At 42.9% G+C, this 18,638-nt stretch overlaps 2 protein-coding genes across 2 annotated transcripts in view; one reads left to right on the forward strand and one right to left on the reverse strand.

Annotated features, from left to right (window-relative positions):
- The window catches only part of trim46a (tripartite motif containing 46a), a gene marked incomplete at its 3' end in the record, with an annotated part of 22,028 nt that extends 21,774 nt beyond the window's left edge, over positions 1-254 (forward strand). Inside the window, 2 exon segments of the mRNA XM_083761312.1 lie at positions 1-16; positions 19-254. The exon segment at positions 1-16 is cut by the window's left edge and continues 59 nt beyond it. Of these exon segments, the coding sequence (XP_083617438.1) occupies positions 1-16; positions 19-254 (252 nt within the window).
- slc50a1 (solute carrier family 50 member 1) overlaps positions 1-18,638 on the reverse strand; it is an 81,911-nt gene that overhangs the window by 19,869 nt on the left and 43,404 nt on the right. The window lies entirely within an intron of this gene.

Raw genomic sequence — 18,638 nt, forward strand, 5'->3', positions numbered from 1 at the left:
ACCACCCCCCTGCCCCCCGGCTGGGCGTGTGCCTGGACTTCGACGGGGGCCGCGTCTCCTTCTACGACGCGCACTCCCTGCGCGTCCTGTGGGAGGGGCCCGTGGACTGCTCCGCCCCCATGTGCCCCGCCTTCTGCTTCATCGGAGGCGGGGCCCTGCAGCTGCAGGACCTGGTGGCCAATCGGAGCGTCGACGAGCCGCCGCCCCGCCGGGTCACCATCCAGTCGCCGCGCGCCACGAACCTGGGGAAGTAAAGGGAGGGGGGGGGGGGGGATGGGGGGGCCGTGAGAGTTCACTCAATGATCAAGGTGTGTCCGTAGACGCTGATCTCAGCTTAGCTGGTCCACTGGTGGAAAAATGTAGAAATACTTGTAGAAATACAATGTAGAAAGTCCGGAATTCCAAAAGTATAGAGGGATAACGGTACAAAAAAGTACAGGCAACAAAATGCACGTAAAGTACCAAAAGTATAGAGTACTCGTTGCACAGAATGTCCCATTTCGCAAGTTTTCAAATGTATTAAAAATCTTTTTTTAAATAGCAGATCTACAAGCTTTCTTGAGCCGCTTTGCTTTGACGTTGTCCACCCCAGATTTCTTCGGCAGAAAATCGCCGATATGTGAGCTTGTTGATCACCGATCGGTTGTGGTGCAAGTGGTTAAGTAGGATGGTGTCCAGACAGTATCTTGGGTTGTTTATTGAACTCTCACTGTGACCTCAATGACCATGGTTACACTTTTTTCGGGTCAGATCAAAGATTCATGACAATTTTCATGAATGAACAAAACCTCTCAGAAGGTGTCACGTCAGCCGATGTTGTGTCTGGCTATTTTCTTCTCACTCTCGGGTAGTAATATATTATATAGTGACGATTTTGTGGCAAAATCGGAACCAATTCGTCGGCCGGTTGACGTTTGTCAACGTCCCACGTCAGATGAATGCGCACGCATTCTCATTCTCAACTCACAAAGGGTTGACACGTTATGTAAAAACTAAAAAGACTAAAAACAAGGCAGGCACGCCATAAGAAGTAAGTAAGTAAGTCAAGTTTATTTATAGAGCACCTTTCACAGACAAAATACAGTCACAAAGTGCTTTAACCCATTCTGAACGGGCACCCATTTTGGTGTCAGCATCACGTCATGCTTTAGCTATTGAAAAATAGCAGATCTACAAGCTCATATCGCACCACCGAGTGGCGCGATATGAGCTTGTAGGTCTGCTATTTTTGAAAAATCAAAGAACGACTGACATTTATAGAATTCGATCTCAGGTCAGAATGGGTTAATCAGACCAGTGTGTGTCCAGTGGAAAACTCGTATGAATCTGATCTCAGGTCAGAATGGGTTAACAGAAGGAGATTTGAGCCCCGCGAGGCACGCCCAAACAAGGTGTTAGCCGAGCGACGCTTGGTAAGATTTTGCCCCAACTGGAGTCGTCACTGTATAGTGTGACCTTGGTGTGAGAAGTTGTCTCAGGAGGTGAACCATGTTAGTTAACTACGCCATGAAAAAAGGACTGCCTGCATGAAAATAAATGTCTCCTCATCATGGGAAAGGTTAACTGCTTCTTTGCTCGTTACTTTGACGCTGAGGATAATGTCTTCGTCTCCTCACAAAATCTCTGAATAGGGCAGTTTGAGCACATTTACACTTTTTGAGCGCACAACTTCTTTGGATTCTCTTGAAAGGGCTCGCCATGTGTCACCCTGCCTTGTCAAGAATCTTTGATCTGGGCCGACTCAAGCTTACAGCATACTCCAAACAAAGTATATTCTCCCCCCCCCCCCCCAGCTGTGTCAGGTTAATATAAGAACAAAACTACGTCATTGTGGAGCAGAAAGCGTTGGCTTGCCCAAGTTTGTTTAGGCAGTTCTTGCACCTCAGATCAGCACAGGGACGATTCGTATTATATTACGATTTATATTGTCTTATTTCAGCAGTCTGCTATGACAGTTATGAAGGAAGTAGGTCTGAGGAGGTTAGGAGTTACAAAGCTCTACTACAGCCAAGTGGCAATTCTTTAATGGCGAGACAAAGCACGCATGTTGTCCACTGTGTCTGTCACCTGGAATGGCGAAACGGGTTATTATAAGAGAGGAAATTATGTCAAACCATGTCGGACGTAAAGAAACAGAAGAGAGCTGTGGTCAAATCAGCACAGAATCAAGACTCAAGAAGGCTGTATTTGTCACTACTCATACAGGCAAAAGAAAGAAGCAAAATGCTATTGTGTGTGCAGTCTGCAAAGATTACTGTGCTAAAAGAAATACGATAATAGTAGTAATACAAATAAGAAGAACGAAGATAATATAAGACGCCTTCAGCATTCAGAACCCAGCATGAAGCCACAGTAGTTTGTGAAGTGAAATGTGCTCATTTCAATGACGATGAGACCTGCGGAATAAAAACAAAACAAAACAAAAGACAAAACAGTTGGACTTTGTTTGGAATATGCTGCCAGCCTCGGTGGAACTGCAGCCCAGTTCTGAGTATAATTATGGTCTGTCCGTACGGTACCCACCAGGGAGCACCTCGGTGTGCTCGGTACAGCCGGTTCTGATCCAAAACATTGTTGGTTTGTTTTCTACCCCGCCTCCTCCCCCCCCCCCCCTGCTGTGTATCTGTCCAGGTCACAACATCGATGATGTTTCTGTGAAAACTTTGTCAGCCTTCTGATTGGACCCTGACTGACTAACCAGCAGGCTCTTCTGCCTTGTTCCGCCCTGGTTTCCGCCTAGTTTATGTTGAATTTGCTAAAACATCATTTTTAAAAACAAACATTGTTTAAAAACAAACATGATATGCCCGCCCAGTCACCATGCTGCACCTGTGATGTTCCTTTTTACTGACACCAAGTTTAAAATAAGAATCGAACGCACAGAATATCAATACGAAGCAACTGAAAAACCTGTTATTTCAATGGTAGTGGATGGAGAGAGAGGATTTTTGTCCAACCACGAAATGGCAACCAATGGGTGCGAAGAGGGGCAGAACCACGGGCGGGACTTGACAAAGGATGAATTAAGACTATGCACAACGTGAGCACTAAAGGAGCTTTAATATATGGCTATTAATTAATGCCCCCTTCTACACTCTCTCTCTCTCTGCTCTGACTGGATGACGTTAACTTATATGTATCTGTTCTGGGGTCAGTTTGATTGGACTGGCCCCGCCTAAAGAAATACACTGTTACCGTTTACTTTTTTTAAATCTTTATCAGGTTGCATTTTCTACCTAATCTCAGCAACAACTCGTGTGCATGTATAACACCAAACAGGAGAATGTAAGGAATTGTTCCAGTTCCAGTCTAATATATTTAGACACAGGGGAAGTCAGTGTACCTTACAGCAGAGGTGGGAGGAAGTCCCTATGTTGCAAGTCCAAGTCGAGTCTCAAGTCTTTGCTCTCAAGTCAAGTCAAGTCTCAAGTCTTTGGCATTCAAGTCCCAAGCAAGTCCAAGTCCTGAACATTTTGTTTCGAGTCCCAACCAAGTCCTAAGCATTTTGTTTCAAGTCCCAACCAAGTCCTTACCTTTTGTTTCGAGTCCCAAACAAGTCCTAAGCATTTTGTTTCAAGTCCCAACCAAGTCCTTACCTTTTGTTTCGAGTCCCAAACAAGTCCCACCAAGACATAATACTAATTAATGATATGTAAAGATTTACATAAATCATGAGCATTTTCCACAATTTGCATCCATTATTAAACAAGGGTTCTGGAGTCTACCAACATAATGCAGATACTGTACTTTTCAATTTCCTCCGTGAGGACAGGGTTTAAAGCACCACTCTGTACAATGGGGTGGTTGTAGTTTGTCTCTCTGCTCTTCTATTGAGCCATTTAGATCATGTCAAAGGTCATGTCTCACCGAGACACAGGATCTGACACAAATTCAATGTTTCCCCTGAGCAAGTAGGCTATTATTATTACAATGGTAAAATGTCATTACTTGCACTGAAACCGTGTTCAAATCCAGGGTAGAAGAGGAATGTTACATAATGCCTCGATCCACTTTTTCCACTCCCGATCCGATACCGATCTAAAATCATCAAAACCGATCCGATTACTGTCTGATACCGATCTGATCAAATTTATTTTATTGTATTCTATGCCTTTTTCTATCCATACTATTTATTATTATTATGCACATTATGCACAAAATTTTAAGGACCCAGCCATTTGTATCTCTGGGACTCCAAATTATTATTTTGTATTTGTTTATATTGTAAAATCAATGTCAATTTAGAGTGTACAAATGGAACCTATCATTTGGCTGGGAGTGGGGACCCTTGATCCCCAAACCGTGCACTGTCCACACGCGCAGTAATGGCTAGTGGCTAGCCTAGCAGCCTGCACTGTGCAGCACTGCCACTGAAGTGTGACTGGGGCTGCCAATGCCTCTGTAGCGCACACTGCTGGAGGAATAAAGTCCTGGAGTGGAGTACTGGAATGGACTGGAGTGGAGTGCTTGCAGTGCTTGGAATGGATCGGTCATTTTCACTGTAGTCCGATCCGATCCCGATCACGTTTTTTGGCTGATATCGACCCGATATCCGATCCGCGGCATCCCTTTATCAATACCAAACCATTTTACATGTCATAAAAAAGATAATCAGATGCTGTAAGGTATTAAGTGACTTGAAAATGTTCAAGTCAAGAGGGCTCAAGTCAAGTCAAGTCTCAAGTCCTTGGCGTTCAAGTCAAGTCAAGTCTCAAGTCTTTGGCATTCAAGTCCCAAGCAAGTCCAAGTCTATTTTTGATTTGATCAAGCAAGTCTAAAGTCATCAAAATCGGGACTCGAGTCCAAGTCGAGTCTCGAGTCTCGAGTCCAAGTCCCCACCTCTGCCTTACAGTAATTCCTGCAGACATGCAGAGGTCGGTAAAGATAGGAAAATAATCTGTATGGGTTCCACAGAAACCGGTGGTTCTCAATTATTATTATTTTTATTCAAGGACCGCCATAACCCTTGAGACTGTCCAAATGGAAACAAATGGACCTGTGAGGGTCCATTTGGAACCCCCTGGAAGTAGAACCCACTTTGAGAACCACTTTGAGAACCGAGTTGGCTTGTGGGGGTTCTTATACACACGCAGATACACAATGTATCTCGGTGTTGCACCGCCCCCTGCTGCTGGAGCGCACACATTACACCACAGTCACTGGTAGTGGAAATAAACAAAGAAAATGTTGGTGGTGTGTATGTAAAGTTGGCATTATGGGATGTCTCACATACAGTACAGACGCGTTCAGTTGTGTTTCCCCATTTACAAAAGATGTCAGAGCAGAGTACTTGTTTCATGAATGCGTTTCAATGTTTGTTTTTTATACATTATGCAAAATGATGGAATGTTGGAATCGGTTGCACATGTACAGAAATGATGCTATAACCCCTTTACAGTAACATGACTGGACCGCGTGCATTCCCAAACATGTGGCTCCATCGGGTCGGGGGCCACTGGTGGGTCGTGAGGATATTGCAAGTGGGGCCCCAAGTATTTATCAAAACACTTACGATCATTAACATTATAGAAAAAAGGAAAATAAACGTTTTAACCTTGAAAAATGAGTTTTCACTGTGATACCGATAGATACATAATTAAAGTATACTACATGTTATAGTTCCATTGATCAAAGCCGCAAACACAATCGATTCATTGATTGTTACATTAAAAACACGTGCTCGTAAAATGTACACTTTTTGAGATTGTCGCAAGTCTGCCCTGATGCCGATATACGGTTGGGTGAACCACTGCTCTACGGAAATCACCAAGTAATATAGGAATATGATGCACGTAATAACCAGTTATTACACTATAATTACCAGTTATTACTAGAGCTGTTCCGACACCGGAAATGATACTTCTGATACTTCCTAAAATGTAAGTTAATGCCATTCCGATACCATGACATTTAACCTATCTGCCTGTTTAACCCATTCTGACCGGGCACCCATTTTGGTGTCGGCATCATGTCATGCTTTAGCTATTTAAAAATAGAAGATCTACAAGCTCATATCGCGCCACCGAGTGGCGCGATACGAGCTTGTAGGTCTGCTATTTTTGAAAAATAGAAGAGCGACTGACATTTCTAGAATCTGATCTCAGGTCAGAATGGGTTCATCAGACCAGTGTGTGTCCGGTGGAAACCTCGTATGAATCTGATCTCAGATCAGAATGGGTTAAACGTCGCTGTCACTGTTACCACTCACAAGGAAATAACAACCTCAAAGCAGCTTACTTGTTTATCATTAAATAACTGGTTAATTACTCCTTAGTTTGTCACGAGTTTATTTTAACATTACTTGGTGATTTACAGTAATGAATGTGAATTAGCTTGCAATTGAAAGGCTTAACAAGGTTTGTTAAACAGTATAGTCGATACAGTATATGGGGATATAATGGTGTTTTTTTTATATATACTACTGGATCCTGACATACATTAGACAGAAATGTTATGACTGCATAGAATAACCGAAGGTTATTTTGTTCTTGATTGTTTTCATTTTCAGTTTGCGGAATGTATACAACATAATTTAGATGCAAGAGAATGTCTATCTAATTTTACATAAAGGGATGGCTCTGACTGTATTTTGATATGAGATGTTACTATGTAAGTAAGGTGTTCACACTGACGTTATGATACAGTAAATAAAGTGTAATTATGCAGCGCGTGCGTGCGTGTGTGTGTGTTTGTGTGTGCGTATAGCTAGCATTGCACATGAGCTCTGGTTGCAACTATCATGTCACATATATAATCTAATCTAATCTAATCTAATCTAATCTAATCTATTTAACCAGTACAATGAGACATCAGTCTCTATTACAAGATCAGAATCACACTCACATCACATTAAAGGAGAATTCCATGCTAGAATGCTTTCTTATCATTCTTACCTTTCTTTGTAGTTGTTACGTCCCCACCAAAGAGGTCCAGGTGTTTTTTTTTTGCAAAAACTCCTTATTGGCTATTTTCCCTACCATAAGCCCTCAATGAATTGCATTGCATTGAATGGGAATTGAATGGGGCTATGGGGTGTTATGCTAGTTCGCTTATTTCCTCGAAAGAAGTAGTAAAGTGTGCCGCTTGGGACATTATTTACATTATGAAGAGAGGATAATATACAAAGAAATTATAATTTTGAGCGATGGAAATAAGCGAATTAGCACAACACCCCATAGCCCCATTCAATTCCCATTCAATTCAATGCAATTCATTTAGGGCTTATAGTAGGGGAAATAGCCAATTATTAATAGCCAAAGTTTGAAGGACACCAACAAATGGTCAAATAGCTAGGAAAGAACACAGCTAAACAGTTAGGCTGCACTATATGTACATAATGTGTGTGTTTGTATTGACCACCAGCAGATAGACATAGAGGCGTAGGCAGGGCAGCCATGGGGCAAATCAGTCAACAATAACAACAACTTCATATAGAGCTAAATATATTTAGAGAGAGACAGACATCGACACAAGTTTGGACCAACCGGATATAAATAAATGTAATGTGCTAATCTATCAACAACAACACATTTATTTGATGACTGTTTTTATTGGTCTATAATGATACACAAAGTGTGGTTATGCAACACAGCTGTGCCTGTAATTATTATTACAGTACAGTACAGCGTCACACCCTGAAGTCACGTGACACACACAAAACCACAAGGTGACGTAAGTGGTGTAATAATTAGTACATTTAAGCACTGACACTGTTTGTCTGCATGTCAAACACAAACGTGATTCAGTAACGGAATATATATAGGCCTATAATTACGCCCCATTAATGGATTTTATACAACATTATGAATGAGTAATGTTGACGTTTAGTTGGCTCCTCACCACATCACTGAAGAAATACACTCCTCAATGTCAGATAGTTTCTTTAATGACAAAGATGAAGAAGCCCTGCAGTACAAACAAACAAACTGTAACGCCCAAGTCCCGATACTTGTTGGGTGATACTGGTTGCCGAGGAAGTTAATTTTTAGAAGAAGGAGAATACCAGCACTCACAGAGTCCTTTAAGGCACTTTATTGTTTCATCTTTACAGGGGAAAGTTATGCTGCAAGCAGCAACACAACGAACGCGTTTCGGCCAAGGGCCTTCGTCAGCGTTGAAAATGTTGTAAACAAGGCAAAGTGTCACATTTATACTGTCCGACAGTGCGACATCCTCCCCTGTCCGGGTTGATGCAAACAACAACCAGCTATTACCCATTAAATAGAATATGTATGCTGCAAGCAGCACCACAACATAAGTGCAAACATAATAAAGTCAACAACACAAGTTTACTTGTGTTGACTTAAGACTTAAGGAATTCATAAGGCACCATGCTGGTACCATTCTTTAAATCCAAGTTACAAATACACATCAAATATACAACATTAATAAATAGGAGAGGAGGGGAGAGTTAAGTACTCAGAAAAACTACACATATAGCAAATAGTAAACACACATGAAGTGCCAAAGAGGCTACAAACAGGCTTATTCTTAGTTGAAAAGAAAGGTAGAGCAACAAATCCCGCTAGAAAACATTTCTTAAGGTTTAAAAAGAGGGCATGTCTTTAGGGCAGCGGTGCCCAAAAGGTAGATCGTGATCTATCAGTAGATCACAAAGGCTGTGCAGGTAGACCACATGACATGCCTCTAAAAATATATATAATTTAAATATATAAAGAAATCCACCTGCCACTTGAATTAAGGTGACTTGATTGATTGACATCAAAAAGTGCCTGTCAGCTCAAACCCACAATGCAAGTCTTTGTTTTCAAGTGTGTTGCGCGCAGATGTCGGTAGCATTATATAGTTATATATATTTTATAAAACCCTACCAGTTACATTTCCTCCCATCCTCCCCTCTATTCCTCAAGTGCGTCACTAGGTACAAAATCAGCAATGGGATAATACTGTTTTTTGGTGGGTAGATCTTGTTGAGCTCGTCATTTTCAAAGTAACTCGCAAGTCAAAAAAAGTGTGGGCACCTCTGTCTTAGGGCCTCTCGTCTCAACAAAACTCAATTAAAGTCCACCCCTCTCTCGAAAGGAGGTCATTTAATCTACCCGAAAAGGAAGGGAAGCCGAGGAAGTTCAGACGTGTGATCAAAATAACTGATGTCCAAAAGTGTCCGTTGAGTAGAAATTAAATTGTATTTATTAGTGTTCAAAGTCCTATAAAAATAAACACAACATAAGTCATCAAACGCACAGGATACAAATCACCAGCCCTCATAAACACAGTAAAAAACTGGTCTACCTCTGCCACTGGCAACACCTGAGACTAATTAGGGCCAGGGTTAAATACCCTCCCTCCCTGTAACCATGGCAACGTAGATTGGCAAATTCACAATGAAACCTAAATAATTCTCACATGAAAATGTATAAAGGCAAACAAATACCCACATAAGTGTGTATACAACATAAAGTAGCACAAACTATACCAGAGTTCCATATAAGTAGCCTACTATATGGCAGAGAACCCTTCATGTCCAATGAAATGGTGTGACTAGTCAGTATAAGTGTGCGTGTGCGTGTGCGCGCGTGTGTGTGTGTGTGTGTGTGTGTGTGTGTGTGTGTGTGTGTGTGTGTGTGTGTGTGTGTGTGTGTGTGTGTGTGTGTGTGTGTGTGTGTGTGCGCGCACACACACACCGTAAGTAGCCAGTGTGTTTGCTCTTGATGCTGCTCTGATGCCATGCAGGGACAAGACTGTTGTGCCATGCAGTACCAGTTGGGGGTGCTGTTGGCTGTGTTGTTGTTAACTGGTAGGCTATAGCTTGGCGTGTTGCATGAGTCAAGATAGAGGCCAGGGCATATGAATCCATGTTCTGAGCAGGGCCAAATGAGCCATTGGACCAGTGGGGGGGGGGGGCATGGCCCAGGGGCCCTTGGCTCTCAGGACCCCTTCGAGGAAAACTGGACCACGTGGTATTGGGTTTGAGGCCGTGAAATTGGCCATTGATTTAGTTAAATTTAGGTCAAAAAGATCTCTCTCTCTCTCTCTCTCTCTCTCTCGATTAATTAAATTCAATTTTGTGGCAGAGAAAACATACATTAACATTACATACAGCTACAGCGGTGCCCGTTGGGCACTGGCCTACTTGGAACGATGCAAGTTGGAAATGCATGCCCCACCCAGATATTACTTATTGGCTCTACTCGCAAACCATTTATGTTGGAAGCCTAGAGTTGCATGCATGGCGATTGGTGAATCATTGGTGTATTATAGCCTATGTAAACAATGAGAAGAAATGTCAAAAGAGAAAGAAGTAGCACCAATTTCTCAATTCAAATAATATATAATTAACTCTTAACCACTTCAACCCCAGCATCCTTATAGAGGGTATGCACGTGACATCATCATCATCATCATACCCGGAAATTATGCGGGAACACCTACTGAGTGGCAAAGAATACTTTTTGGCCTTGACAGTCCATATACATCCAAACAGAGAAGTCCTATCTGATTGCATTAAACAATGTTAAATGACGTTAAACTCACTTTGTCACTCACTTATGCCTGCGCTGCTGCGCATACCCTCTATAGTGGGGAATTCAGAACTTATCAGATTGCGGATCGGCCAGTTTTTCCCCACAAAAACAGAAAACACACTATACTATTATAGAGCCCATAAAGGCCCCAGTGAGGCTCTCCAACGTTGAAGCACTGGGCTTCCTAGTGGTAAGAGGAGGGACTGCAGGCGGACCCGTGGGGTTATGACGAGGAAACCCCCGTTAGTGCAGCAGCTGGGATTTAACGTTGAGTGCGTTTTGCACTTCCGCATTTTGGGCACCAAATGTTGGTGCCCAACTTAGAGTATATATATTTATAGAGAAGGCACCCAGAGGAAATCTTGAGGCGAAATGGACATAGTGGCCGAATGAAGGTATTGCAGCCTGGCCCCAAACACATGAACGCGCTGTCCGTTGACTATCATTGTGCACGTTCACGACGGACGACGCTCGTGCGCGTTCAACGGCAGCGCATTCATGTGTTTGGGGGCCACTCACCATTGCAATCCGTCCCAGAATGCACTCTGTTCCTACCAGGAAGGAGGAGTGAATCCGCCTCATGCGCTTTTGAGCAACTCAATGCAAGTGGATGGGGAGGAGAACTCGGGTGTCTTCTCTATAGATATATATACTCTATGGTGCCCAAATAAAAAAAAAGTAGACGGTTCTTCCGGGTGCTCCAAAACGCCGTGCTGAGCAACTTTCACTGACATGAATAGAGGGGGGGGGGGGGGGGGGGGGGGGGCTATCGTGCCTGTTCCTTCTTTATACTCTGAGCCCTGAGGGACTCCGTACAACCATATGGTGTTTAAGTGGTTAATCCAATGCACTGAGATCAGCAAGGTCTCTCTCTCTCTGTGTCTCTCTCTCTCTGTCTCTCTCTCTCTCTCTCTCTCTCCCTCTCCCGGTGGATCAGTATATTCATGTTCATATCCTGTCATGAATCTCCTTCAGCGGGTAATAAAGACTTCATTTAAGCTGCGAGCTCCGCTCAGCACTTTGTGTCCACACGCTGTGCCTTCGTGTGTGTGCATGTGTGTGTGCGTGTGTGTGTGTGTGTGTGTGTGTGTGTGCGTGTGTGTGTGTGTGTGTGTGTGCGTGCGTGTGTGTGTGTGTGTGTGTGTCAGGAGCAGCTGGCTACACTGTTGGCTTACAATTTACAATTGAAGCATTTTGGGCTTCCATCAGCGCCTCTGTATATCACACACAGTCTCTCACGCACACACACGCACACACACACACACACACACACACACACACACACACACACACACACACACACACACACACACACACACAATGCACACAAGGATAATTCAAAGTCAAGTACACACGCATGCACAAAGCGTATCTGGTATCCCTATAGCTGTGAGGCCGTCCACATTTTAACAGCAATCTTATACATTTTTAGTTTTTCACAATGGGCTATTTTCAGTGCACAGTATAAATCTGGCAGAACTCTATAAGTACCCTAAACCCTAAACACTAGCTAAACCAGTGCTTTTCAAACAATATATATATGGTCCGGGGACCAGGTGGTCCCCATGTAGCTAAATGATGGAGAGATGGTAACCAAATTAACCATCATTAGATATTTAACCCTACACGGAGGAAGGCTACAGGACTCAAATGCAGAACGCCCAGGCCAGGCAGAGAAGTGAATGTTCAAGAGGTTAAATTCTCAAAACCCACACGGAAAAATAACAATTCAATTCAATTCAATTCAATTCAATTCAAAGGGGCTTTATTGGCGACAGAAAACATACGTTTAACATTGCCAAAGCAAGGGTCAAAATACAAGGAACTTCACAAAATACTAGGAGACACAAACTAGAACTGACCACATCATATACGACGACAAACTGACAAGGAATTGGACACTGGGGCATATATAGACAAAGACTAACTAGACACAGGTGAACTGAAACAGACAATCAACACGGGGACAGGCCAACAGGCAAACAGAACACAGGTGGCTAGGGTTACACTAATACAGGGAGGTGAGACAAGGCAGGTGACAGTAAACAAGGCAGACAGGAAATCACAGAGCACTACTACAAAATAAGATACAGAACACAAATACAAGTAAAAGGCCCAAAACACAGACAAGGTCCAAGGGCACTTGGCAGAGGGGTGGACTGTGACATTGAGGGCTGTATTTTGCGTGTCTTAAGTACCAGGTCTTATTCCCTAACTTGAGTAAACTAAAGACCTGGAGGCGTGGTCAATGCTCTTTGGCCACTCAGAATAGCCAAATGGCATTGATCACGCCTCCAGGTCTTTAGTTTACTCAAGTTAGGGAATAAGACCTGGTACTTAAGACACGCAAAATACAGCCCTGAGAGCGTAATATAAAAGTTTCACTTTATGCTCTCAAGAGTTAAATTCAAGGCCACCACTCTTTTTCAGGGTATATGAAGATCATGAAGGCCGTGCTGGCCGCTATACACATGGGTTATATCCCAGTTTTTAACTATAGTAAATGGTGCATTTATATAGAACTTTTATCCAAAGCGCTTTACGTAGATTGTGCATTACATTCACCCATTCACACACTATAAGAAACCATGCAAGGCACCAACCTGCACTTCGGGAGCAATTAGAGGTTCAGAGTCTTGCTCAAGGACACTTCCACACTAACTCTGGGGGAGCCCGGGTTCGAACTGGGAACCTCGCGGTTCCCAGTGCCTTGGTTTCTGTTTCCGTAGTCGCATTAATCTTTTCCTATTGTAACCCGACCTACATTTTAACCACAAAACAAAAATAAATCTTGTGAGGACCAGCAAATTTGTGTTCAAAATGTCTATTTCTCAAATTCTACTATACTTGTCAGGATATTTGGCACTCTGCCCTAATACAAGTACACACACACACACACACACACACACACACACACACACACACACACACACACACACACACACAGGTCGTATATCAGCGATATGCAGTTAGCTAGTGGCTGGCTGCCAGAGAGAGTGAACTGCAAGTTGGAACAGGACCTAGTCGTTTCGGGGTATATTATTTATGTGCGCGTGTGTGTGTGTGTGTGTGTGTGTGTGTGTGTGTGTGTGTGTGTGTGTGTGTGTGTGTGTGTGTGTGTGTGTGTGTGTGTGTGTGTGTGTGTGAGTGTGTGTGTGTGTGTGTGTGTGTGTGTGTGTGTGTGTGTGAGTGTGTGTGTGACGTGCGTGCGTGCGTGTGTGCGTGCACGTGAGTGCGTGTGTGTGTGTGTGAGTGACAGTAAAAACATTAGTTATCCATAAAAGTCTTTACTGCTGGCTTGGCGTTCACACCTGTTTGTCTGCTGTTCTTCATGCAGTGTCAGCTAGCTTGCAAAGTTATCGACACCAACGTACTGCCACTATATGGTTGTTTATCTTCCTCCGTCACTTTTTAGCTTCTCTCTTTATTTCAACTTTACTGTACTGACATGAAACACTAGTGATACAAACACTGATACAATTAATACTATTAGTAACAGTAATATTTCAGTACTACTGCTAGTGCTAGTAGTGTACCACTGCTACTATAGTATGTCTAATACTATTACTATGTCTATAAGAACATTAACGTGTGTGTGTGTGTGTGTGTGTGTGTGTGTGTGTGTGTGTGTGTGTGTGTGTGTGTGTGTGTGTGTGTGTGTGTGTGTGTGTGTGTGTGTGTGTGTGTGCAATAGCACAACAATGAACGTAACTGATACAATGCTTCTTGTTAACAACTGAAGTGCTTCACAAGTGGATTTGGAAACAAGCAGCGACTCACAGACAACAACAGAACAGGACATGTTGCTGTCACTCATGTGGTTAATGGTTTACTGAGGGAGGGAGGGAGGGAGGCAGACAGACAGACAGACAGGCAGGCAGGCAGGCAGGCAGGCAGGCAGGCAGGCAGGCAGGCAGGCAGGCAGGCAGGCAGGCAGGCAGGCAGGCAGGCAGAGCATACCTGATATACTCTCTGTCAGTCAGCCTGTGAAGAAGCACGCTCCAGATCAGCCTTGCATGGCAGAGCACACTTGTTTTGAATTGGAAATTCTGTGCGAGCCGTCAACACATTTAAAATGTAAAATGTTGTTTCACAGCAGAATATATATTTTTATAACCCCATTTTTACTACAACCATCAACATGTAGCATACCTTCAAATAGAATGTAATAGAATCAAAATAGAAACAAGGAATTAAGAAACACAGCTGCTCTCGTCGGCAAATCACATCCAAGGCAATACATTGAGAACTTATTTCCATTATTTTTATTTGGAATAGCCAATTATTTTTTCCACTTTTTTTCTCCCCAATTTAGTGGCCATGCCAACTGATTGCTCCCAACACGTCACATACATTGTGACACGTTATGAGGTTGTAGATCGGCTATTTTTGGTCAATGTTTCCCCAAGAATGGGGAAGCTGGGGTTTAAGTAATTTAAGTATAACAATTATTTTCAATCTGTCCGATACTGGAAACGGACATAATTAAGGTTCTATAATGTATAATCCAGGTGGTGCTATGGATGAAAATGTTATTTAACAGTCTGACCTGAGCTAAAAAATATTTGAGAACCAGCTAGTTTATAGACGCCTGAACAAAGCCGAATGCGTGACCACGGTGGATGAGAACTTATTTCCAAGGTAAACGGATGCGTTGTTGTGGGGGCAGCAGGGTTACACAGACATACAGGACTATTCAAATAAAACCAATAATAAACACATTAATACAATTCCCAATGTATACAAGGCCAAAAAAACAAAACAACATTGTATCTCGATCCTAACTGTCGGTTAAGATTAGCTCCAGTTGCTGTTCAGCCAGCTTGTTATGGTGGACTTAAAGTTACAATGGAGCTAATTTACTTAAGGCTTGCGGGTAAACCATTCCACGAGTCAAGTCTTGCAGAAAACTACTCTAGTCTATACAATACAACCCCGGGCTGCAAATGTCAGTTATTTTGAATCAAAGCTAAACACCCAAGCTTCTGTTCATTTGCTGTTCACTTTTATTACGATTATTTTTAAATCTTTCATTCTTGTGCTCTGCGATTTTATTCATTATAATTCCAGTGTTGTGTTTGAATGTAGGCCTACTCTGTTTAGGTCTGTGTTTATCGTGATGTACGTCTTAATGCTAAATAATGTAAAGCACATTGAATTGCCTTGTTGTTGTGAAATAAATGTGCTATACAAATGCACTTTATCTGGTGGAATAACTGTGTATACATCAGCAACGTTGGACAAGTAAGTAATAGAGTTTATGCACAGCAACCATTTTGGAAAGTGCTCTTCCTACTCCCCTTCCCTACTTCCTTCACAGGTGTTACTGATGATACTAATTAAGGCTCTGTTCCATTTAGTGTACTCAAACCTTTTAATTCCATGGACCCTCATACCTCTGAGAGTGTACAAATCAAACCAAATGGACCCATTAAGGGTCCATTTGTACACTCTCAGAGTTGCACACGCATACGGGGCCATTTGGAGCGCACTCAAGGACCCACTGAGTGTTTATAATCTGATTGATTCCGACATCATGCCACATTACTAACCCTGTTCCCCTGGCCCTTATAACCGCACGAAAGCCACAAAATCGGCATGGCCTATAGGGCTGGATCCAGGCTAACTCTGTCCCTGTTTCCAGTGAGCCTCATAGGGCTGGATCGAGGCTAACTATGTCCCTGTTTCCAGTGAGCCTCCTAGGGCTGGATCCAGGCTAACTCTGTCCCTGTTTCCAGTGAGCCAACATGCAAGATAGCAGCATCCTGACTCTGGTTGACTAGAATGAAATGTCACGAATGATGATGTCACGTGCATGTCCTTTGGACCATCAACCTTTAATAGTTAATTCTGTCGGTTTTGCAGGTGTTATAGGACCCAAATGCAGGACCTCAAACAAAGGCAGGACAAGAAGATCACATAAACTTTACTTTACTTGGTAAATGACATGTAGGATGGATAACAGAAGTACATACACTGAACATAAAACCTGACACTGAACAAACACAAGGCATACCGGTAGTTTAAATAGTCACTGGAGCTCATCACCCAACCTGGCTCAGCTGGTTCTTGTATTCTTGTGTCTTACTGAGGATAAGGTTATAGAAATAAGTTTAGGGTTAGGCATAGCTTTACTGGGGTTAAGTTGAAGAATACGGTTAGGTTTAAACTTTTGGCACCGTTTTATTGAGGTTACACGATTAGGAATAAGGTTAGGTTTAGGCATAGTTTACTGAGGTTACGTTTAGGAATACCAGGTGAATACGTCCGGATTTGCCCCTGGGCAACTGTGTTTTGGAGGCGAGCGTTTTGGTATTCTTCTTTTGTGTATGGTCAGATGACCAGCTCAGTGTCATGCAGCCTTGTCCTCGCCTCTGGTCCTACGTCGAAGAGGCCCGACTTCTGAACGTTGTCTGTACAGGGGGCAGATGGTAATTACAGTATATGTTATGTTGGCCTGTCAACTCATCGATGATGTGGCAATAGGTTTTGTAAGATGGTCTTGCACAAACTCGTGCTGCTTGTTGGGAAATCAGTGTAGACTAGAGTATGTATGTACGCACGCACGCATGCACGCACGCACGCACGCATACAGTAAGAAACAGTAACATACATGTATACATTTGACATTAGCTAAACATTGCGCCTTATTGGTTTTACATGGGGTTTCTGGTGCACATGCACAACATACTATATCTTCGTGATATAGATTTTATGGTAATGTGACTGACTATATAGCTGGAGGGACTTAATTATTATTATTATTCCTCGCCCACATATACTCAGTGGGATACAGAGGTTATAGCTGACATCATATTACCCCCTATACAAATAATGCTCAATGCTAACAGAGAGCAGGAGGATTCAGGAATGTATATAGACAATAATTTAGGCCAATACAAAAACATTCTACCATAATATCCCACAAAATATGATTACTATGATTAACACATAACCGGTGGATGACATGCTTATTGAGATGCTGACTCATAAGGAATGTGAAGAGGGGGATCGACTCACTCAGCTAACTACTCTTTGAATCTATTCTTCCAGGTGTGTGTGTGGTGGAGGTCCTCAGAGACCAGTGTGGTCTTGGAGGATCGTCGGTGGTCATATCGTATCACAGGGAAAACATGCATTTTCAGAAAACCTTCAGGAAAAGATCAGGAAAAGCGTGAAGATTTGGAATGGCACATCTGTAAAGAGTTGTAATGGCACATCTGTACGTGGCTGTGAAGAGTTGGAATGGCACATCTGTACCGGGTTGGTTATTTCTTCAGCGCTGTCAGCGGTTCCTCTCTCGAGGGGAGATGGATGTCTGTGCGTTCCAGTCCGTCTCACGTTGTTTTGGTCCATCCATCAGGGGGACGTCTGTCTGTGTGACACCTTAATGACTGGCTGTCCAACACACCAACCCACCATTCAAACCTTTATTAACAGCCTGTTTGTTTTAGGTCAAACATGCGTGTGTGTGTGTGTAATAGTAACATATTTGGAGAGCTTAAAGTTTGGAAAGTGTTCAGGTTAGGATTAGGCATATTGTTTAGAGGTTAGGTTTAGAGCTTATCTTCGCGTTGGGGTTACTGTAGGCCTGCATTTATTCTTAGTACTAAACAGCAGGCTTAAGCTCACAAGATGTTGTGTTGTGCTGTGAGCTTGTAGATCTGCTATAGGCGTTGTGTGACAACATGTGGTGTTGTGCTGTGAGCTTGTAGATCTGCTATAGGCGTTGTGTGACAACATGTGGTGTTGTGCTGTGAGCTTGTAGATCTGCTATAGGCGTTGTGTGACAACATGTGGTGTTGTGCTGTGAGCTTGTAGATCTGCTATAGGCGTTGTGTGACAACATGTGGTGTTGTGCTGTGAGCTTGTAGATCTGCTATAGGCGTTGTGTGACAACATGTGGTGTTGTGCTGTGAGCTTGTAGATCTGCTATAGGCGATGTGTGACAACACTGGTGCACAACTAATCATGGCTGAGGGTTATGAACGGCATGAATTGAACAGGAACAATCGAAAGGTCACATTTCCATCCTAAAATAATATCTGTGACGATTACTGATGGTGGTATTACTGACTATGCAAGTACTGTAGTACCAATGTTTGTGTGTGTGTGTGTGTGTGTGTGTGTGTGTGTGTGTGTGTGTGTGTGCGT

Source organism: Protomyctophum parallelum (assembly GCF_964188405.1).
Source record: "Protomyctophum parallelum genome assembly, chromosome: 3".
Taxonomy (NCBI): Eukaryota; Metazoa; Chordata; class Actinopteri; order Myctophiformes; family Myctophidae; genus Protomyctophum; species Protomyctophum parallelum.